Below are 23,101 nucleotides of genomic sequence, written 5' to 3' on the forward strand. Positions count from 1 at the left end.
CCAAACTTTTAAAAAGAGGTGTTCCATTGGTAGTCTGGTCTGGGTGTATGATCACACTGGCTGGTGAAGGCCATGGAACCCAACCTCTCAGAGCTTTGAGTGACTGCCTGGCATAGTGCCTTCTGCATAGGGAGTAGGCAAACATAAAACTAGTTTTCAGCTATTTTTTTCAAGCCAGGACACTATTCTTTATACAGACTTTTGTTTAGAAGCCCAAAAAGTAAAAAGAACTGTAAAGAGAGGATCTATAGGAATGGGGTGTCACAGTACCTTCCAGAAACTCTGGGAGCTCCCCAGACTACAGTTCTGGAAGGGAAAAACCCCACAGTAAAGGTTCATTGTATTGTGAAAGAGAGGAAAAAGAGGGTAGAGAGAAGATAGAAGAAAATTAAGGAGAAAAAAGAAGACAAAATTTAGAAACTGTGATGGGAACAAGGCAATACAGAATTGATGAGCATAGGAAAGAGGGGGTGAGAGGTGGCAGGAAGCATCCAGCCCAGGAGCTGATTATCCTTACTCTACCTTAAAGCCGCTGAGGATGAGGCTGTGTTCATCAGCTACTGTTTATTGGGCAAATACTATGTGCTGAGTTGTTCTTAATACATTCTTTTGTCCTCACAGTAACCTGGTGAGCACCAGTGAAAGAAACAGTAATGCTGAGAACTGTTTCTTCTGAGAGCCCTGAGTTACTGAGTTACTGAGCATCGAGGGGTGGCAACCCAGGGAGCCTGATTCCAGAGCACTTAAAGTATACTGATGTTCATAACAGTTACCCAGAGTCACTGAGCTGCTACTTCCTTGGTGTTACATTCCTTTTTTTCTTTCTTTTTTTTTAATTAAGGTATCATTGATATATACTCTTATGAAGGTTTCACATGAAAAAAATTGTGGTTATTACATTCCTCCCATTATTGAGTCCCCCACCCCCATACCCCTCTGCAGTCACTGTCCATCAGTGTAGTAAGATGCCAATAGTCACTACTTGTCTTTTCTGTGCTACACTGTCTTCCCGTGACCCCACACACACTGTGTGTGCCAATCATAATACCCCTCACTCCCCTTCTCCCTCCCTCCCTCCGAACCCACCCTCCCCTCCCCTCCCCCACCCCTCCCCTTTGGTAACTGCTAGTCTCTTCTTGGAGTCTGTGAGTCTGTTGCTGTTTTGTTCCTTCAGTTTTGCTTTGTTGTTATACTCCATAAATGAGGGAAATCATTTGGTACTTGTCTTTCTCTGCCTGGCTTATTACACTGAGCATAATATCTTCCAGCTCCATCCATGTTGTTGCAAATGGTAGGCTTTGTTCCTTTCTTATGGCTGAATAGTGTTCCATTGTGTATATGTACCACATCTTCTTTATCCATTCATCTACCGAGGGACATTTAGGTTGCTTCCATATCTTGGCTATTGTAAATAGTGTTGCGATAAACATAGGGGTGCATATGTCTTTTTCAATCTGGGAAGTTGTTTTCTTTGGGTAAATTCCTTGAAGTGGAATTGCTGGGTCAAATGGTATTTCTATTTTTAGTTTTTTGAGGAACCTCCCTATTGCTTTCACAATAGTTGAACTAGTTTTCATTCCCACCAGCAGTGTAGGAGGTTCCCCTTTCTCCTCATCCTCACCAACATTTGTTGCTGTTTCTCTTTTTGAATTTGGCCATCCTAACTGGTGTGAGATGATATTTCTTTTTTTTTTTTTTTAATTTTTTTATTGAAGGGTAGTTGACACACAGTATTACATTACATTAGTTTCAGGTGTACAACATAGTGATTCAACATTTATATACATGACAATTCTAGGTACCAGCTATCACCATACCAAGCTGTTACAATATCTTGACTATATTCCTTATGCTATACATTACATCCTGGTTACTTATTTATTTTACCATTGGAAGTGTATACTTTTTTTTTTTTTGTGGGGGCATCTCTCATATTTATTGATCAAACGGTTGTTAACGACAATAAAATTCTGTATAGGGGAGTCAATGCTCAATGCACAATCATTAATCCACCCCAAGCCTAATTTTCGTCAGTCTCCAATCTTCTGAGGCATAACAAACAAGTTCTTACATGGAGAACAAATTCTTACGTAGTGAATAAGTTACATGGTGAACAGTACAAGGGCAGTCCTCACAGAAACTTTTGGTTTTGCTCATGCATTATGAACTATAAACAGTCAGTTCAAATATGAATACTCATTTGATTTTTATACTTGATTTATATGTGGATACCACATTTCTCTCTTTATTATTATTATTTTTAATAAAATGCTGAAGTGGTAGATAGATACAAGATAAAGGTAGAAAACATAGTTTAGTGTTGTAAGGGAGCAAATGTAGATGATCAGGTGTGTGCCTGTAGACTATGTGTTAATCCAAGCTAGACAAGGGCAATAAAACATCCATGTATGCAGAAGATTTCTCTCAGAACAGGGGGGGGTGAGGTTCTAAGCCTAACCTCTGTTGATCCCCAATTTCTCACCTGATGACCCCCCTGCGACTGTGCCTGTCTTAGGTTGTTCCTCCCTTGAGGAATCTTACCCATCTCTGGCTAACCAGTCATCTTCTGGGGCCATACAGGGAAATGTAAAGTTGGTAAGTGAGAGAGAAGCCTTATTGTTTGAAATGGTTAGCTTTTTACTTCTTTGCATATTTATGCCCTGTAGCTTCTATGCCCAGCATTTGTCTTGAGGTATCTTTACCACTTGGAAGAATTATGATACTCGGTAAATTTGATATGAGGCACGAATTCTATTGAAGGGTTGTAATTAGGAAGGAAGAAGAAAAGCTATAGAAGTAGCAGGCGGAAGAAAACATGGGAAGATTGATTATTTCTTTGACATATCTTCTTGTAGAGTAACTTCAGCATGTATAGGTTTTAAGCTACTACTTAAATTGTGCACACACATTAACATAATAGGAGTATAGTTACATAACCAAAGCATATCTGTAATTACCAGCCATCTCCAGTGAAACGAAGAAAACCAGTTAGGCACCTTAGGCATTTGTGAAAACTTACCTATGATATGGTGGATATTGTCCAACTGAACTTGAACAGTCTGAGAGAAATCAGACAAATGAAAACAACCCATTCCTGGGGAATGTTCACATCCCTTATGTTCTTTTAACAGTAAATAGTCTGTAGTTTTAAGATTTTGGAGTGCTACAATTTGCACTTCTCCTAATTCTTGGTTGAGTTCCAACAGTATAGATCCAGTCAAATTTGTTGTTTTACTGTATGCACAGGCCAGCTTAGATATCTCCTTCCTCATTCCCATGGCAAGTCCAGGAATTGGTGGGATGAGTGCATCTACAGCTGTAGCAGTGTGTGGATCTTTGTTGGGGTTTTCTGATGATTGTCTTCTGGCATGACTCTTCCAGAGAGTGCCGATGTTGGAAGTTCTTTTTCATATCGTATCTTAGTTCATTTTCGGGGTAGCCCAATTAGGCTTTGATCCTCTGTATAAACATAAGCAGATCCTTTGCCTACACTTTTATATGCCCGTTATACCCTTGTGTAGAACTCATTGGAGGCTACCACACAGGAACTACCCTTTTTGTTTTGTTTTGTTTTGTTTTTTTTGTATCACTAATCTACACTTACATGACGAATATTATGTTTACTAGGCTCTCCCCTATACCAGGTCCCCCGTATAAACCCCTTTACAGTCACTGTCCATCAGCATAGCAAAATGTTGTAGAATCACTACTTGCCTTCTCTGTGTTGTACAGCCCTCCCTTTTCTCCTACCCCCCCATGCATACTAATCTTAATACCCTCCTACTTCTCCCCCCCTTATCCCTCCCTACCCACCCATCCTCCCCCATCCCTTTCCCTTTGGTACCTGTTAGTCCATTCTTGAGTTCTGTGATTCTGCTGCTGTTTTGTTCCTTCAGTTTTTCCTTTGTTCTTATATTCCACAGATAAGTGAAATCATTTGGTATTTCTCTTTCTCTGCTTGGCTTGTTTCATGAGCATAATACCCTCCAGCTCCATCCATGTGGCTGCAAATGGTTGGATTTGCCCTTTTCTTATGGATGAGTAGTATTCCCTTGTGTACATGTACCACATCTTCTTTATCCATTCATCTATCGATGGACATTTAGGTTGCTTCCAATTCTTGGCTATTGTAAATAGTGCTGCAATAAACATAGGGGTGCACTGATCTTTCTCATACTTGATTGCTGCATTCTTAGGGTAAATTCCTAGGAGTGCAATTCCTGGGTCAAATGGTAAGTCTGTTTTGAGCATTTTGATGTACCTCCATACTGCTTTCCACAATGGTTGAACTAACTTACATTCCCACCAGCAGTGGAGGAGGGTTCCCCTTTCTCCACAGCCTCGCCAACATTTGTTGTTCTCTGTCTTTTGGATGGCAGCCATCCTTACTGGTGTGAGGTGATACCTCATTGTAGTTTTAATTTGCATTTCTCTGATAATTAGCGATGTGGAGCATCTTTACATGTGTCTGTTGGCCGTCTGTATTTCTTTTTTGGAGAACTGTCTGTTCAGTTCCTTTGCCCATTTTTTAATTGGGTTATTTGTTTTTTGTTTGTTGAAGCGTGCGAGCTCTTTATATATTCTGGATGTCAAGCCTTTATCGGATGTGTCATTTTCAAATATATTCTCCCATACTGTAGGGTTCCTTTTTGTTCTATTGATGGTGTCTTTTGCTGTACAGAAGCTTTTCAGCTTAATATAGTCCCACTTACTCATTTTTGCTGTTGTTTTCCTTGCCCGGGGAGATATGTTCAAGAAGAGGTCACTCATGTTTATGTCTAAGAGGTTTTTGCCTATGTTTTCTTCCAAGAGTTTAATGGTTTCATGACTTACATTCAGGTCTTTGATCCATTTTGAGTTTACTTTTGTATATGGGGTTAGACAATGGTCCAGTTTCATTCTCCTACATGTAGCTGTCCAGTTTTGCCAGCACCATCTGTTGAAGAGACTGTCATTTCGCCATTGTATGTCCATGGCTCCTTTATCAAATATTAATTGACCATATATGTCTGGGTTAATGTCTGGATTCTCTAGTCTGTTCCATTGGTCTGTGGCTCTGCTCTTGTGCCAGTACCAAATTGTCTTGATTACTATGGCTTTATAGTAGAGCTTGAAGTTGGGGAGTGAGATCCCCCCTACTTTATTCTTCTTTCTCAGGATTGCTTTGGCTATTCAGGGTCTTTGGTGTTTCCATATGAATTTTTGAATTATTTGTTCCAGTTCATTGAAGAATGTTGCTGGTAGTTTCATAGGGATTGCATCAAATCTGTATATTGCTTTGGGCAGGATGGCCATTTTGACGATATTAATTCTTCCTAGCCACGAGCATGGGATGAGTTTCCATCTGTTAGTGTCCCCTTTAATTTCTCTTAAGAGTGACTTGTAGTTTTCAGAGTATAAGTCTTTCACTTCTTTGGTTAGGTTTTTTCCTAGGTATTTTATTTTTTTTGATGCAATTGTGAGTGGAGTTGTTTTCCTGATTTCTCTTTCTGTTGGTTTATTGTTAGTATATAGGAAAGCCACAGATTTCTGTGTGTTGATTTTGTATCCTGCAACTTTGCTGTATTCCTGTATCAGTTCTAGTAGTTTTGGGGTGGAGTCTTTAGGGTTTTTTATGTACAGTATCATGTCATCTGCAAATAGTGACAGTTTAACTTCTTCTTTACCAATCTGGATTCCTTGTATTTCTTTGTTTTGTCTGATTGCCGTGGCTAGGACCTCCAGTACTATGTTAAATAACAGTGGAGAGAGTGGGCATCCCTGTCTAGTTCCCGATCTCAGAGGAAATGCTTTCAGCTTCTCGCTGTTCAATATAATGTTGGCTGTGGGTTTATCATAGATGGCCTTTATTATGTTGAGGTACTTGCCCTCTATTCCCATTTTGCTGAGAGTTTTTATTATGAATGGATGTTGAACTTTGTCAAATGCTTTTTCAGCATCTATGGAGATGATCATGTGGTTTTTGTCTTTCTTTTTGTTGATGTGGTGGATGATGTTGATGGACTTTCGAATGTTGCACCATCCTTCCATCCCTGGGATGAATCCCACTTGGTCATGGTGTATGATCCTTTTGATGTATTTTTGAATTCGGTTTGCTAATATTTTGTTGAGTATTTTTGCATCTACGTTCATCAGGGATATTGGTCTGTAGTTTTCTTTTTTAGTGGGGTCTTTGCCTGGTTTTGGTATTAGGGTGATGTTAGCTTCATAGAATGAGTTTGGGAGTATCCCCTCTTCCTCTATTTTTTGGAAAACTTTAAGGAGAATGGTGTTATGTCTTCCCTGTATGTCTGATAAAATTCCGAGGTAAATCCATCTGGCCCGGGGGTCTTGTTCTTTGGTAGTTTTTTGATTACCGCTTCAATTTCGTTGCTGGTAATTGGTCTGTTTAGATTTTCTGTTTCTTTCTGGGTCAGTCTTGGAAGGTTGTATTTTTCTAGGAAGTTGTCCATTTCTCCTAGGTTTCCCAGCTTGTTAGCATATAGGTTTTCATATTATTCTCTAATAATTCTTTGTATTTCTGTGGGGTCCGCCGTGATTTTTCCTTTCTTGTTTCTGATACTGTTGATTTGTGTTGACTCTCTTTTCTTCTTAATAAGTCTGGCTAGAGGCTTATCTATTTTGTTTATTTTCTCGAAGAACCAGCTCTTAGTTTCATTGATTTTTGCTATTGTTTTATTCTTCTCAATTTTATTTATTTCTTCTCTGATCTTTATTATGTCCCTCCTTCTGCTGACCTTAGGCCTCATCTGTTGTTCTTTTTCCAATTTCGATAATTGTGACATTAGACCATTCATTTGGGATTGCTCTTCCTTTTTTAAATATGCTTGGATTGCTATATACTTTCCTCTTAAGACTGCTTTTGCTGTGTCCCACAGAAGTTGGGGCTTAATGTTGTTGTTGTCATTTGTTTCCATATATTGCTAGATCTCCATTTTGATTTGGTCATTGATCCATTGATTATTTAGGAGCGTGTTGTTAAGCGTCCATGTGTTTGTGAGCCTCTTTGCTTTCTTTGTACAGTTTATTCTAGTTTTATGCCTTTGTGGTCTGAAAAGTTGGTTGGTAGGATTTCAATCTTTTGGAATTTTCTGAGGCTCTTTTTGTGGCCTAGTATGTGGTCTATTCTGGAGAATGTTCCATGTGCACTTGAGAAGAATGTGTATCCTGTTGCTTTTGGATGTAGAGTTCTATAGATGTCGGTTAGGTCCATCTGCTCTACTGTGTTGTTCAGTGCTTCCGTGTCCTTACTTATTTTCTGCCCAGTGGATCTATCCTTTGAGGTGAGTGGTGTGTTGAAGTCTCCTATGTTGAATGCATTGCAGTCTATTTCCCCCTTTAGTTCTGTTAGTATTTGTTTCACATATGCTGGTCCTCCTGTGTTGGGTGCATATATATTTAGAATGGTGTTATCCTCTTGTTGGACTGAGCCCTTTATCATTATGTAGTGTCTTTCTTTATGTCTTGTTACTTTCTTCGTTTTGAAGTCTATTTTGTCTGATATTAGTACTGCAACCCCTGCTTTCTTCTTGCTGTTTTTTGCTTGAAATATGTTTTTCCAACCCTTGACTTTTAGTCTGTACATGTCTTTGGGTTTGAGATGAGTTTCTTGTAAGTAGCATATAGATGGATCTTGCTTTTTTATCCATTCTATTACTCTGTGTCTTTTGATTGGTGCATTCAGCCCGTTAACATTTAGGGTGACCATTGAAAGATATGTACTTTTTGCCATTGCAGGCTTTAAATTCGTGGTTACCAAAGGTTCAAGGTTAGCCTCTTTAGTATCTTACTGCCTAACTTAGCTCGCTTATTGAGCTGTCTGGAGATTCTTTTCTTCTCCCCCTTCTTACTCCTCCTCCTCGATTCTTCATATGTTGGGTGTTTTGTGGTGTGCTCTTTGTAGGAGTGCTCCCATCTAGAGCAGTCCCTGTAAGATGTTCTGTAGAGGTGGTTTGTGGAAAGCAAAGTCCCTCAGGTTTTGTTTGTCTGGGAATTGCTTAATCCCACCGTCATATTTGAATGATACTCGTGCTGGATACAGTATCCTTGTTTCAAGGCCCTTCTGTTTCATTGTATTAAATACATCATGCCATTCTCTTCTGGCCTGTAGGGTTTCTGTCGAGAAATCTGATGTTAGCCTGATGGGTTTTCCTTTATAGGTGACCTTTTTCTCTCTAGCTGCCTTTAAAACTCTTTCCTTGTCCTTGATCTTTGCCATTTTAATTATTATGTGTCTTGGTGTTGTCCTCCTTGGATCCTTTCTGTTGGGGGTTCTGTGTATTTCCGTGGTCTGTTCGATTATTTCCTCCCCTAGTTTGGGGAAGTTTTCAGCAATTATTTCTTCTAAGATACTTTCCATCTCTTTTCCTCTCTCTTCTTCTTTTGGAACCCCTATAATGTGGATATTGTTCCTTTTGGATTGGTCACACAGTTCTCTTAATATTGTTTCATTCCTGGAGATCCTTTTGTCTCTCTCTATGTCAGCTTCTATGCGTTCCTGTTCTCTGGTTTCAATTCCATCAATGGCCTCTTGCATTCTATCCATTCTGCTTATAAACCCTTCCAGATTTTTTTCATTTCTGTGATCTCCTTTCTGGCATCTGTGATCTCCCTCTGGACTTCATCCCATTTCTCTTGCGTATTTCTCTGCATCTCTGTCAGCATGTTTATGATTCTTATTTTGAATTCTTTGTCAGGAAGACTGGTTAGGTCTGTCTCCTTCTCTGGTGTTGTCTCTGTGATCTTTGTCTGCCTGTAGCTTTGCCTTTTCATGGTGATAGGAATAGTTTGCAGAGCTGGGACTAGTGACGGCTGGAAGAACTTCCCTTCTTGTTGGTTTGTGGCCCTCCTCTCCTGGGAGAACAGCGGCCTCTAGTGGCTTGTGCTGCGCAGCTGCGCGCAGACAGGGTTTCTGCTTCCTGCCCGGCTGCTATGGAGTTTATCTCAGCTGTTGCTGTGGGCGTGGCCTGGCTCGGGCAGCTACTCCAAAGTGGTGGAGTCGCGTTGGAGCAGGAGCTGCTGGGAGGCTATTTATCTCCGTAAGGGGCCTCCTTGCTCCCTGCAGCCCAGGGGCTAGGGTGCCCAGGGATCCCTGGATTCCCTACCTCTGGATTAAGTGTCCCGCCCTGCCCCTTTAAGACTTCCAAAAAGCACCCGCCAAAACCAAACAACGACCACCAAAAAGAAAAAAAATATAAAAAAAATTTTTTTAATTAAAAAAAAAAAAAAGGTGGCCGCTCGTTTTTCTTTATTCTCCGGTGCCAGCCTCAGGCATCTGCTCACCGGTCTTGCTGCCCTGTTTCCCTAGTATTGGGGTCCCTATCCCTTTAAGACTTTCAAAAAGCGCTCGCCAAAACAAAACAGGAAAAAAAATAAAATGGGCGCTCGCTTTTCTGGTGTCCTCCAGCGCCAGGCCACCGGTGCCCGTTCACTGTTCTTGCTGCCCTGTTTCTCTAGTATTGGGGTCCCTATCCCTTTAAGACATCCAAAAAGCGCTCGCCAAAACAAAACAGCAAAAAAAAAAAAAAGAAAAAAAAATTGGTCGCGCGCTTTTCTTATGTCCTCCGGCGCCCGGCCTCCGGTGCCTGCTCACCGTTCTTGCTGCCCTGTTTTCCCAGTATCTAGGGCCCTGCACTCTGGCCCGGATGGCTGGGGCTGGGTGTTCGGCAGTCGTGTGCTCCGTCTCCCTCCCGCTCTGCCTATTCTCCCGCTGGGAGTTGGGGGGATGGGCGCTCGGCTCCCGCCGGGACAGGGCTTGTAACTTACCCCCTTGGCGAGGCGCTGGGTTCTCTCAGGTGCGGATGTGGTCTGGATATTGCCCTGTGTCCTCTGGTCTTTATTCTAGGAAGGGTTGTCTTTGTTATATTTTCATAGATATATGTGGTTTTGGGAGGAGATTTCCGCTGCTCTACTCACGCTGCCATCTTCCGCCCCTCAAGATGATATTTCATTGTTGTTTTAATTTGCATTTCCGTGATGATTAGTGATGTGGAGCATCTTTTCATGTGCCTGTTGGCCATCTGAATTTCTTCTTTAGAGAATTATCTGTTCATATCCTCTGCCCGTTTATTTTATTTTATTATTTTATTTTGGTATCATTAATTTATAATTACATGAACATTGTTTACTAGACTCCCCCCATCAAGTCCCCCCAACATACCCCATTACAATCGCTGTCCATCAGCATAGTAAGATGCTTTAGAATCACTACTTGTCTTCTTTGTGTTGTACAGCCCTCCCCATGCCCCCCACCCCTACATTATGTCTGCTAATCGTAATGCCCCTTTTTCCCCTTATCCCTCCCTTCCCACCCATCTTCCCCAGTCCCTTTCCCTTTGGTAACTGTTAGTCCATTCTTGGGTTCTGAGAGTCTGTTGCTGATTTGTTCCTTCAGTTTTTTCTTTGTTCTTATACTCCACAGATGTGTGAAATCATTTGGTATTTGTCTTTCTCCACCTGGCTTATTTCACTGAGCATAATACCCTCTAGCTCCATCCATGTTGATGCAAATGGTAGGTTTGTTTTCTTCTTATGGCTGAATAATATCCCATTGTGTATATGTACCAGATCTTCTTTATCCATTCATCTACTGATGGACACTTAGGTTGCTTCCATTTCTTGGCTATTGTAAATAGTGCTGCGATAAACATAGGGGTGCATCTGTATTTTTCAAACTGGGCTCCTGCATCATTAGGGTAAATTCCCAGCAGTGGAATTCTTGGGTCAAATGGTATTCCTATTTTGAGTTTTTTGGGGAACCTCCGTACTGCTTTCCACAATGGTTGAACTAATTTACATTCCCACCAGCAGTGTAGGAGGGTTCCCCTTTCTTCTCCACATCCTCACCAACATTTGTTGTTGTTTGTCTTTTGGATGGTGGTGATCCTTACTGGTGTGAGGTGTATCTCATTGTGGTTTTAATTTGCATTTCTCTGATGATCTCCGCCCATTTTTTAATGGTGTTATTTGTTTTTTGGTTGTTGAGGCATATGAGTTCTTTATATATTTTGGATGTTAACTCCTTGTCTGGTATGTCATTACAAATATATTCTCCCATGCTTTAGGTTGCCTTTTTGTTCTACTGATGTTGTCATTTGCTGTACAGAAGCTTTTTAGCATGATGTAGTCCCATTTGTTCATTTTTGCTTTTGTTTCCCTTGCCCAAGGAGATGCATTCAGGAAAAAGTTGCTCATGTTTATATTCAAGAGATTTTTGCCTATGTTTTTCTATGAGTTTTATGGTTTCATGACTTACATTCAAGCCTTTGATCCATTTTGAGTTTACTTTTGTATATGGGGTTAGGCAATAGTCTAGTTTCATTCTCTTACATGTAGCTGTCCAGTTTTGCCAACACCAGCTATTGAAGAGGCTTTCATTTCCCCATTGTATGTCCATGGCTGCTTTATCATATATAATATATATATTTTTTCATCTTTGACTCTTTAGTCCTTTGATTATGCAGCAAGCATATCACTCTTCCAGGCCAAACACTGCTTAAACAAAAAAGAAAAATAATGACGTGCATATTTGCAAAATATGCAAAGCACACAATAAAGACATCTCACTATATACATGTGTCATATTACTAATGAAGCTAAGATTTTTCTACAGTGTGCTCTAGTGTACATAAATCAAATTACAGCACATACCTCGGATACAACACCTTGGCCTATAGTTGGGGTAGAACAGATTTTAAATGAATCGTACTATATCTAACAGCTGGACAGATGCTGGTGCTGACTAACCTGACTGGCAGACCCCACCATACTGTATACTGAAGGTCTACTGACAAGAGACAAGACAATAAAAGCTGTAGAGTATGCACATATGCATGACAGTCTAAGTACGTTAAAAAATGCTTTAGTTATTTTCTATTAAGATATGTAACTGTCTCCCATGGCTTCTTTATTGTGTATTAATTGGCCATATATGTGTGGGTTTATGTCTGGGCTTTCTATTCTGTTCCATTGATCTATGGGTCTGTTCTTGTGCCTGTACCAAATTGCCATGATTACTGTGGCTTTGTAGTAGAGCTTGACGTCGGGAATCATAATCCTCCCAGGTGTTACATTTCTTAAAAAAAAAAGGACATGTGTGACCCAAGTTAGAAGTCTTTGCATTAGGAAAACTTGATGGGAGAATAGAATCATAGAGTGGATTAGCTTGCTTCAGAGCTGGACAGTGCCTATGGACACCTTCAGCAGTGTCTTCCAGTTCAGCCACTTGCCTGCAGACTGCAGGCAGTGTTTTGGTTCCATCTGCAGCACTGTTTATGCTTTTATGTGGTTAAAGCTGGAGCCCTGAGTTCCAGTTTCCTCATGCTACCAGTAAGCTGTGCTTTTGAGCATGCCGCCCTGCCTCTCTGTGTTTCATGTTCTTATCTAAAGAATGTAGGGAGTGGATGTCATTTTGGCTGAAATGGTTTGATTTATGTTGCCACCAGACAAATAAAGTGATGGAAAGAATGGCATGAGGGAGGGTATAGATTGGAAGTCTTCTGAAATATCCTCTTGGGTTTGGAATACAGGGATGAGTTCTTTAGCTGAAATAATGTGGTACTAGGAAATGGTATTGTTTGTATTATCTTGAATCAAGACCATTAGACATAGCAAAAAATTGCTTTATATAATACCCCGTTTCTCATGTCTAAACAAATGTAATTAAATGCTACTGTTTAAAAGAGACAGTTTACAAGAGTGTTAAATCACTGTTGGACTTAGCTGTCCAGGAGAATAGTACAGATCCTAAAAAACTATGGCTTTAAGGTATATTCTCTTCTCTTTTTTGCATAATAGTATATATATATTTCCTTCTGTGCAATGATAGAATGACACTGGACTGGACTCTAATAAAAAGGAATTGTTTTCAGTAGGTTACATTGAAACATCAATGATCCTGGTCATTCTTAATGAAAAGTGACTACAAATATCTCACTCCATCAATTCCCATTGTGTGTTTTTAAAATAGAACCTCATCCAATTTCTGGTCCTCGTCTTGCCTTTGTGGGTGTGACACAAGTTGCTCTTATCTGGAAAAGCGAAAATGGCACTGTCATCTGCCAGATACTTCTTGAAAGCATTAGAAGCTGTGAGGAGTTGACTCAAGACTTAGCAGCTAACATTTCAGACCTGAAGCCAGGGATTCAACATAACATCACCCTGTATCTTTTAGAATCATATGAGAAACACAGAGATCCCCTGGCTACAGAGAGTGGCTTAGGTGAGTTACAGAAGTATGCTTTGCTGGTTTTGATTCTCAGTAACTTAATATATTGAAAAAATACTGCTATTATATTTGTTGTTGTATTTGAGTTTTAGAATTTATAGAGGGCTTCTCCTCCAATTTTAGCGTGACCTCGCAACTGCAGAAAAAACGAAGAAGGAAGGAAAAATTTCACAGGTCAGCGCAGTGGGGCTCAGAATAGCAGTGGGGGTTCAAACTCTTTGCAGTCTGGCATCTCAGAAAGTAGCTGGCCCCTTTAGCTACTTCTAAGTTTGGTTGAACAAATAACAGATGTTAATCCAAGTAGGGCCACTGGAGGAACACACTACAACCATTGAGAAAAGGGACGCTGAGCAGGCAAATCTGGCAGATGACTTCCACACTGACAATGGACTAGTCATTTGCAGATTTCAAAACATTTTCAGGGGTGACCCTGTGAATTGAGAACAAGCTCTCAATCCCCGTTTTACACATAAGGAAAGAGAACTATAAAATGGGTGTTAGGATTCTTGATCACAAGAGACAGAAACTAGACATGAAATAGCTTAATTGAGCAACTTACTAGCTCATGTTTATTCCTCTGCTATGGGCAGCAAGACCTTGAAGAGAGATGAGATGACTTTCCTCTCTTCTCCCTGCTTTTTTCTTTTTATCAGCTTTGTTCTCGAACTGACTTCCTTTACACAACTTCAAGAGAAATGGCCACTGGGCCATTCTCCTGTTACACTCTCTATCAGCAGGGATCCTGTCCGGGGGGAGAGATTCCTTGAGAGTGGGCTCTGATGAGCCAAGTTTGAATCATGTGGTTGTCCCTAGCCACGTTTGCAGCTGGGTGGGAGAAGATGATTTCTGGAAAGAATGGGGAGAGATACAAATAGCTAAACTTGGAAGAGTACCTGGGACAAAAGCAAGAAAGTGAAATGTCTACCCCAAGTCAGGGTCTTTTCAGGAGGCGGTGTCTCTCTGTGGGGGAGTAAGGGGAGAGAGATTTGTGGAGTACTAACTGTGGGTAACATCTGATGTATCTGTCATCCTATGGAGGAGGGCAGAGACGCTGAAAGGAGAGGGGACATGCTTCTGTTGCAGTTAATGTCTTTCCTTTGATATTTGAAACAGATGCTAACAACACAGAGACCTTCACTCAGCCACCTGGGAGCCCCACTGCTCCTGCGTACCCTCTCCATCATACAGACCCACCCTCTGACAGTCCTCTGACTTTCCACACACAAGTCCTGGATTTTGGGTTAACGTCTCATGCACCGAACAAGGCACCTGTTCATTCTCAAGCAGCAGATGGCACAGAAGGACAGCCCCAGTGCATAGATTTCAGCACAAGTATGTTGAATTTTGTAAAATAATTTCAGTCACAATTTTCTAGCACAGTTTCATCTTCTGTGATTCTGGTTATCTCTTGCTTCACAAGTGGTTTTGTTGTCAGAGAGAATTTTCTGGAAGAGATTTTGGACGGAGCAGATCCAGTGAATTTCTTCCTAACTCTGGGGCCAGGACTCTTTCAGCTCAGTAAAACATACTGAGCAGCTACTGTGTGCAGATTCTAGGCACTGCTACTTCATGTCTTTCTTTCATATCTCTGCATACTAGCCAGTGAGACAAACTGGTGTGATATTTTTCTCCTGTAAATAGATATTCATTTTGTTGATGTTAGTTAAGTATTTTCCCCTTGAGATAAAAAATGAGTTTCCTTTTTTGACCTGACCTTGGAGTGTATACTCATCTTCCTATTGAAATTTGTTGACATGCACATTGATGCTTTTTACCCAAAATTTATTAGCATTCCCACTCTGTAAATTGACTGGTATTTGGAGGCTTTTTGGATTGGTGCTAATGAGACTGTGTGAAGAAAGACTCCAATAGCTTTCTCCCCAGCCTCCGAGTAGCTTGCCCATATTGCTGGTTGGTGGAACCTGACCCCAGGCCATCTGGCAGAGTGACCCCTGCCCTCCCCCTACCCTAACAATGCAGTGTGCGGTGATCAGCCTTCCAGGGCCCAGAGCAGGCAGAGAGGATGGGTCGGGAGGGTGGGGTGGACAAGTGCAAATAACGGGCACTCTTGTATTATCTTTCCTTGAGGTTAGGATTGTTATTTTGATTTTATAGATGAGGAATTGGAGCTCAAGTGATTTTCCTTAGATCCACCTGGCTGTTAAAGCAGAACTGACCCTGGAATCGAGCCCCATCTCATGCTAAAGTCTGTGATCTTTAATTGATCATATATAGTGTAGTGTTTATTCTTGGGTGAATTATGCTTGAGAACTTTTCTGGGTCACACAGCACTTAGGGCAAGGCATGTGGAGCCCATGTTATTTGAGCAGTCCATCCTGTCTGTAAGAGGCAACACACAAGAACAAAGAGTACCTATGCAGTTCCAACTGGCCAGGCTGTTTCTTCACTGAAGATGATTTCTGACTTTTGCTGGGCACCCCCCACATTGGTGTATGTTGTGGTTGTGGTTAAATGGTGTACAACAGGAAGGAACAATCTCTAAATGTGTTTCTTGGATCAGATGATGTGCCCTGATGACAGCTTCCTCTCTCTCTGATGTGGCCATTCTTGTGTCGTCACAGATTCCAGTCAGACTTTTGACCTTAAAGTCGTGAACATCAGTGCCACCATCATGGCCCTGTCCTGGAAAATGGACAGTAATGAGTCCTGTGTCTATATCTACAACATTCAGGTCACCAGCAAGGACTCTATCCTCGATTTCAACGTCAGTGACACCCATGCCGTCATCTCTTCCCTCACGTCGAGTACCTTATACAACATCACAGTGTATCCTTTCCTTGTCAGTGGTTCAGGGGGCATGCCGGAGTTTCTACAAGTGTACACCCGTGAGTTTGCTCATTGTTTTGCTGACCCCTGTCTCCTCCTGCTGTGTGCCAGGCTCAGGTACACAGAGCCCTGTTCCTGCCGTCAAGGAAAGCACAGCTCAGTGGTGGGTCCACAGGGACTGTGGCCCCTTCAGCACGTGCCATATAATAACAGGGATCACTGGTCGGCCCTACCCACATGTTGAGCTTCATGCAACCTGCGTTCTTTGTGCTGTCCTGTTTAATGTTCTCAAGTCTGTGACATGGTGGGTATTAGCCTTACTTTATGGATGGGGAAGCCAGGACTGAGAGAGGTGTGCCTTAGGCAGGTGTCACAGCTGGTAAGTGAGAGAGGTGAGCTTAGCTATCCGGGCTGTCTGAACTCCAGCATGTGCTTATAACAACCATTCCAGTGTGACAGAGCCTAAAATAAACTAATATGCAGAGACAGAAGGACCTGGCTGCTCCTCTCCCTTTGCCCTTTGGGTGCCGATGTTATAATGAAGCAGGACGCAGCTGTATCTCATCCTTCCTTTGCTTAGTTGTCCCTTAAAGATAAAATGATAGGCAGCAAATAAAAAGGTTTCTATCTGGTAATTGGAGGTAAAACAAGAACAGTGTACCAGCAGTGTAGTAGTGGACCAGCATCGGTACCCCACTGGACTGGGAGCTTTACGAGTATTGCAGCTGCCTTCATGGTAGGTATTAGGATCCCTGTGGCACAGGTGAGAAAACTGCAGCCGAGCATGACTGAACAGTTTGCCTCAGGCCACAGAGCTAGTGAGCAGCAGAGCCAGGACGCGAACCCAGGGCTCATTCCGCAAGAATGCTTTACTCAAGTTGGTGTTGCTTCCCGCGAAGCATATTATAGGCATCCTTACAAATGTCTCCTGGGCTGGCCTTCCGGGGTTAATGGAATCTGCTGTCACTTCGTCACTTTTTAATTTTTTTAACAGCTATAAAAATGCTGAGTGAGGCTACAGCCCTTACTAAGAAATGACATGCATCCTGTAACTGGGTCATAATTTATCTATGAAAGGAGGGACAACAGCAGAAACCTAGATAATTGTTGATGATATAACTACTCCAATTAAGGACCTTTTCAACATTTGTTCCCTTTTTCTATACATTTTTCAAGTTTATTTTAACTAAGAGATTTATTAAAATTGCCCCAAAGGACACTGTAAAAAAATTTGTTTTGTTTACATCTATGGTATTGTTAGAAGTAAAAAAAAAATTTTTTTTTCTCTGAATCTTGACAAAAAATGTAAAATCTTGAGAATGAGATGGAGATCTTGCTGTATGTTCTGGGGTTTTCTCTCCAGGAAGTTGAAAGCAAGTGTCATGCAGAAAAGAATATACAACTTAAAAAAAAAATTTAAGTATAGTTGATATACAGTGTTATATTGGTTTCAAGTATTGGTTTCATTTGACAGTTGTCCCTACTGTTGTCCCTCCTTTCATAGATAAATTATGACCATTACAGGACGCATAGTGATTTGACAGTTATCTACATTATTAAATGCTCACCACAACTAGTGTAGTTACTATTCTGTCAACATAACAAAGATGTTACAGAACTATTGACTATATTCTCTATGCTGTCCTTTCATCCCCGTGAAAAATTTATATTATGATTGTGATTTTGTGTCTCTTTATCCCCTTCACCTGTGTTATCCACCCATCCCAGCCTCACCCCATGGTAACCACCAGTCACTTCTCAGTGTCTATGAGTCTGTTGATGTTTGTTCATTTTGGTGTTGTTTTTTTTTTTTAGATTCCACGTGTAAATGAAATCATATGTTGTTTATTATCTTTCTCTGCGTGGCTTATTTTACTGAGCATAATACCCTCTAGGTCCATCCATGTTGTCCCAAATGGCAGGATTACTTTTTTAACTGTTTAATCTATTAGTTAGGATTAGGTTCATCTGTGAGTAACAAACAACTCCCCAAGTATTAATGGCTTAAAGAAGACAGGAGTTTCTCTGTCATTGTAAAAGAGGCCCAGCACTAGGCAGGATGGATGGTATAGTATCAGCCAGGGCTCTGTGGTAGCAAACAGAAGCTATGAGGTTTTTCATTTCATCCTGGGAATCGAGGATCCACAGAATCTTTGGAAGGGCTGGTGCGTTAGTTTGCTCTGGCTGCCATGACAAGTACCACAGACTGGTAGGCTTAGTGGATATTTATTTTCTCACACTTCTGGAGTTGAGAAGCCTGAGATGAAGGGATGCAGGGTTGGTTTCTTCTGAGGCCTCCCTCCTTGGCCTGTAGATGGCAGTCTCCTCTTTGTATCTTCACATGGTTGCCCTTTGGTCTGTGCATGTCTGTGAACTTATCCTCTTCTGATAGGGACTCCAGACATGGGATTAGGGCCCACTTTAATCACCTCATTTTACCTTAATTACCTCTTTAAAGACCCTGTCTGCAAATAACAGTCACATCCTGAGGCACTGGGGATTAGAACTTCAACATACGAATTTTGAGGGGATACAGTTAACTAATAACAGCTGAGGGTGTCGAACTCCCCACGGGGGCGCCACCAGCTTGGTCCGACAGAAGCCCTGGCTATTGTTGTTGGCTCCAGGAATGCATGTTCTGCACTGCAGTCGTGGGATCCAGCGGTCACAGCTACCACCACAGCCACAATATTGTTTCAAGAGCTAGGCAGCCTGAGCTCCAGTCATCATATCCATACTCCAGCTACAGAAAGGAGGAAGGGCAGAAGTAGTGTTCCATGCTTTAGGGATTCTTACTGGAAGCTACATAGCACTTCTGCTCACATCTCATCGTCAGAAATTATTTGCATGTCTAATCTAGCTGCAGGGGAGGGTGGGAAATGTAGTCTTTACTCCACAGCCATGCACACGAGTAAAACAGGAGTGTATGACTAAGGAAAAAGGGGGAATGGATTTTGGGGGTCAACTGTAGCCTCTGTTGCACCTCCCTAAACAGAGGCTCTGGGAGGTTTATGATGTATTGAAAATGAAGCAACCAGCAGTTGCCAAGGTCTTCCTCCAGAACTTGAGCCCCTGTCCACTTAGGGTTCATGCTTCCTCTCATTTCCGTGAGTGACTTGGTACAACCTAAGCACGCATTTCTGCACTCTTGTAGTCAGGTGTTCTATCAATGGACAGAAATGCCAGTTTCTGACAGGCTTGTGTTGTAGGTGATAATACAAAGAAGGGTAAAAAAAGAGGTCAGGTGTCCCAAATGTGCATTTAATTTGTATAAGTATTTGTGAGGTTCAGGAACCCTTGTCTTCTGGAGAAATAGATTCTTAATCTAGTCATTTACTTTCTTCCCACAGGTCCTACTCCAGTTTCTGACTTTCGAGTGACAAGTGTCAGCATAAGGGAAATTGGCTTAGCTTGGAGCAGCAGTGACTCAGTTTCCTTTAAGATATGTATCACCCCGTGTGGAGAAACTCCAGTAAACACAACTACCAACCTAAGTATTCTCATTAATGGTCTGCAGCCTGCAACCAGCTATGTTTTTGAAATAGTTCCACAAGGACCGAATGGGACTGAAGGGGCTTCCCAGACAGTTGGCGGTAGAACAGGTAAACAGTGTCTTCTGTGAAACAGTGATGTTTCTTAAAGAAAATGAGTGGAGCTTATAAATGTCAGATTTTCCAAACATTGCTTTTCTTTTAATTATCTAAGAAAAATCTTTAAGAAAATTTATAATGACAGTAATGCATATACATTTTATAAAATACAAATAAATGAGAAGAAAGAAAATCACATGTAAACCATGAAACAGAGATAATCACTGATAACTTATGGTGTAGAAATGTTTTACAATTTCACACATGCACATATGCATATGTATACATATACACACACATGCATGCATACATTCTTTTAGACACATTGAAGTCATCCTGTAAACGTGGCTTTATTATCTTCTGTTTCCACTTTCTTTCTAATTTATTACCAGTTTATTATGAATATTCTTCCCTGTCAGTATGAACATTTCTACAGGATAATAGTACTACCTGCCTGACATTCCATTGTCTCAATCAGGGGTCAGCAGATAATAATAGTCCATAGGCCAAATCTAGCCTACTGCTTGTTTTTGTAAATAAAGTATTATTGGAACACAACCATGCTTATTTGTTCATATGCAACCTTTGGCTTCTTTTGTGCTAAAAATGAGTAATTGCAACAGAGAATATATGGCCTACAAAGCCTAAAGTATTTATTTTGTGACTCTCACAGAAAAAGATTGCTGATCCCTGGGCCAGATCAGTGGTTCTCAAAGTATGATCCAGGGATCTCTGGGAGTCTCCTAATTCTTTCAAGTGGTCTGTGAGCTATTACTAGCATAAGAATAGTGAAATGTTATTGGCTTTTTCACTCTAATGCTCTCATGACGAGTGTACAGTAGAGTCTTTCTGATACTGTATGACATGGGATGATATTGTTCTCTGATGGCAAATAGAATGTATGCTTGTGCATTCTTATGTTTTAAAAATTTCCCACTTTTTATTTTAATACAGTAAATATAAATATAACCTACATGAGCAAAAATTTTCTGAGAGCCTTAATAATTTTTAAGAAGGTAAAGGGGTCTTAAGGCCCAAAAACTTAAGAACCACTTTGACTGGATGTGTCCTGAATTATTTAAATACTCTCCTATTGTTAGACAGCTAGATTATTTACAGTCTTTTGTAAAAAACATCCTGATGCATTAGTTTTATTTATTCTATAAGGCTAATTGATATTGATAAAAGTACTTCATGAAAACAATTTAGCGTTCACTACTGTTGTTTTTCAAATTTGAAATAAAATTCTTTGGAAAGCTTGCAAAACATACAATACTTCTTGATCTTTGATTGCAATAAAGTCCCTTATACAGAAGGGAAGAATAAGGAGAAGAAACTGATTTCGGGAGCCACACATGAAATCAGTTGGGCTTTTGAGATTCTTCTTGTGTAGGTTTCTTCAACTGTTAATTGGGTTAACCATTGATAATTACTTAGATCTGCTTCCAAAATAAGGGAATTGCTAAAATACATCCATCAGATGAAATGTAGTAATTCCTTATGAAGTATGAATTTTAGATTCGGCTGTTGAGAGGGGATCTTATTACTAACATGTATTGCTTTATTGTCATGAATTTAATATATTTATATGAATATATAATATATTTATATGAATGTATAAATATATTTACATAACTATCATGTATTTCTACATTATCAACATGCATTTTTTTCTTTTTGAGAATGTAGGTACTGGTAAGAGGATTACTACTGTAAGGGACCCTTGATACTGTGTGACTTGTCAATCCCCAGAACTTAATGTAATAGTACTATAATATATTAGGTGTCTATAAAGTGCTGGACTCTCAGCCCATTTAAAAAAAATCTTAACACGATGTCATGAGGTAGGTACTATTATTATTTCTGTTGTCTAGAGTAGGAAATGGAGACTCTGAGAGTTTAAACAACTGGCCTCTGGCTTTGAAGACTGAGGTCTTAACCACAGTGTGAACTGGCACTTTGTTATGGTGCAGCTGCAAAGTATTTGGGAGGAGAAGGCAGCTCTTGTGCCACAGCCTATAACTGGGTTCCATTGAATGGAAATCAAGAAGAGTTGCAGTAAGGCACTAGATGCTTAGGGGATCACTATCCTGTTACTGAACTTTACTTATTATTGGGGAAAATTCATGTAACAGCATTAAAGGCTGTTTTGAAAAAGGAAAACAAATAGGCCCCAGCAGTTCCATTGCTACGTGTGTGTATTTCCAAAAGAATTGACAGCAGGGACTTGAACAGTTATCTGTATACCAGTGTTCATGGTCGCATGACTCTCAATAGCCACAAGGTGGAAGCAACCAGGTGTCCATCGACAGATGCATGGGTAGATGAAATGTGGTACATACAATAGAATATTACTCATCCATAAAAAGGAGTGAAATTCTGATATTTGCTACAACATGGATGGGCTTTGGTAAACACTATAAGTGAAACAAACCAGATACAGTAGGATAAATATTGTGTGATTCCACTTATATGAGGGACCTAGAACAGGCAAATTTGTAGAGATAAAAGGTAGAACAGAGGTTATCAGGGATGCAGGGAGGGAGGAACAGGGAGTATTTTAATGGGAACAGTATATGTTGGGGATGATGAAATGTTTTGGGTATAGATAATGGTGGAAAACCATTAAATACATTGGAAATGTATTTAATGCTACTGAATTATACACTTACAAATGGTAAACAAATGGATGTATATTATGTATTTTTTACCACCATAGTAAGGAAGGGAAACAAAAATATTCTTCTAAGTCAACCAGCTTCCTGGTCCACAGTGTCCACTGTGGTCAACAGTGTCCACAGTTATACCTTTTGTTTGTAGATGTTGTAGAATCACTACCTTTTGTTTACATCATTCTAATTACTATACTATCATTTTGTATTTTAACTTTTTATTTACTCATTGTATGCTGTAGCTTCCCTCTCATAGTTAGTAGGGCTTCATGGTTTTAGTGGCTGCAGACTGTTTCACCATGTAGCCAGACCACAGTTGACACAGCCCTTCTCTTTTTTTTAATTTAATTTTTAAAATTTTGTTATCATTAACCTACAATTACATGGAGAACATTATGTTTACAAGGCTCACCCCTACCCCAAGTTCCCCCCACAAACCCCATTACAGTCACTGTCCATCAGTGTAATAAGATGTTGTAGAATCACTACTTGTCTTCTCTGTGTTGCACAGCCCTCCCCTTTTCCCCACCCTCCACATTATACATGCTAATCATAACACCCCCTTTCTTCTTCCCCGCCCTTATCCCTCCCTACCCTCACATTCTCACCAGTCTCTTTCCCTTTGGTAACTGTTAGTCCATTCTTGGGTTCTGTGATTCTGCTGCTTTTTCTTTCCTTCAGTTTTTCCTTTGTTCTTATACTCCACATATGAGTGAAATCATTTGGTATTTCTCTTTCTCTGCTTGGCTTATTTCACTGAGCATAATACCCTCTAGCTCCATCTATGTTGTTGCAAATGGTAGGATTTGTTTTCTTCTTAGGCTGAA

At 40.6% G+C, this 23,101-nt stretch overlaps 1 protein-coding gene across 1 annotated transcript in view; it reads left to right on the forward strand.

Moving 5' to 3' along the window:
• The window catches only part of PTPRJ (protein tyrosine phosphatase receptor type J), a 223,209-nt gene that overhangs the window by 143,990 nt on the left and 56,118 nt on the right, over positions 1 to 23,101 (forward strand). Inside the window, exons 4-7 of the mRNA XM_036923938.2 lie at positions 12,968 to 13,219; positions 14,339 to 14,557; positions 15,808 to 16,071; positions 19,363 to 19,614. Coding sequence (XP_036779833.2) covers positions 12,968 to 13,219; positions 14,339 to 14,557; positions 15,808 to 16,071; positions 19,363 to 19,614 — 987 coding nt within the window. The remainder of the gene's footprint in view (positions 1 to 12,967; positions 13,220 to 14,338; positions 14,558 to 15,807; positions 16,072 to 19,362; positions 19,615 to 23,101) is intronic.

Source organism: Manis pentadactyla, chromosome 9 (genome assembly GCF_030020395.1).
Source record: "Manis pentadactyla isolate mManPen7 chromosome 9, mManPen7.hap1, whole genome shotgun sequence".
NCBI lineage: Eukaryota > Metazoa > Chordata > Mammalia > Pholidota > Manidae > Manis > Manis pentadactyla.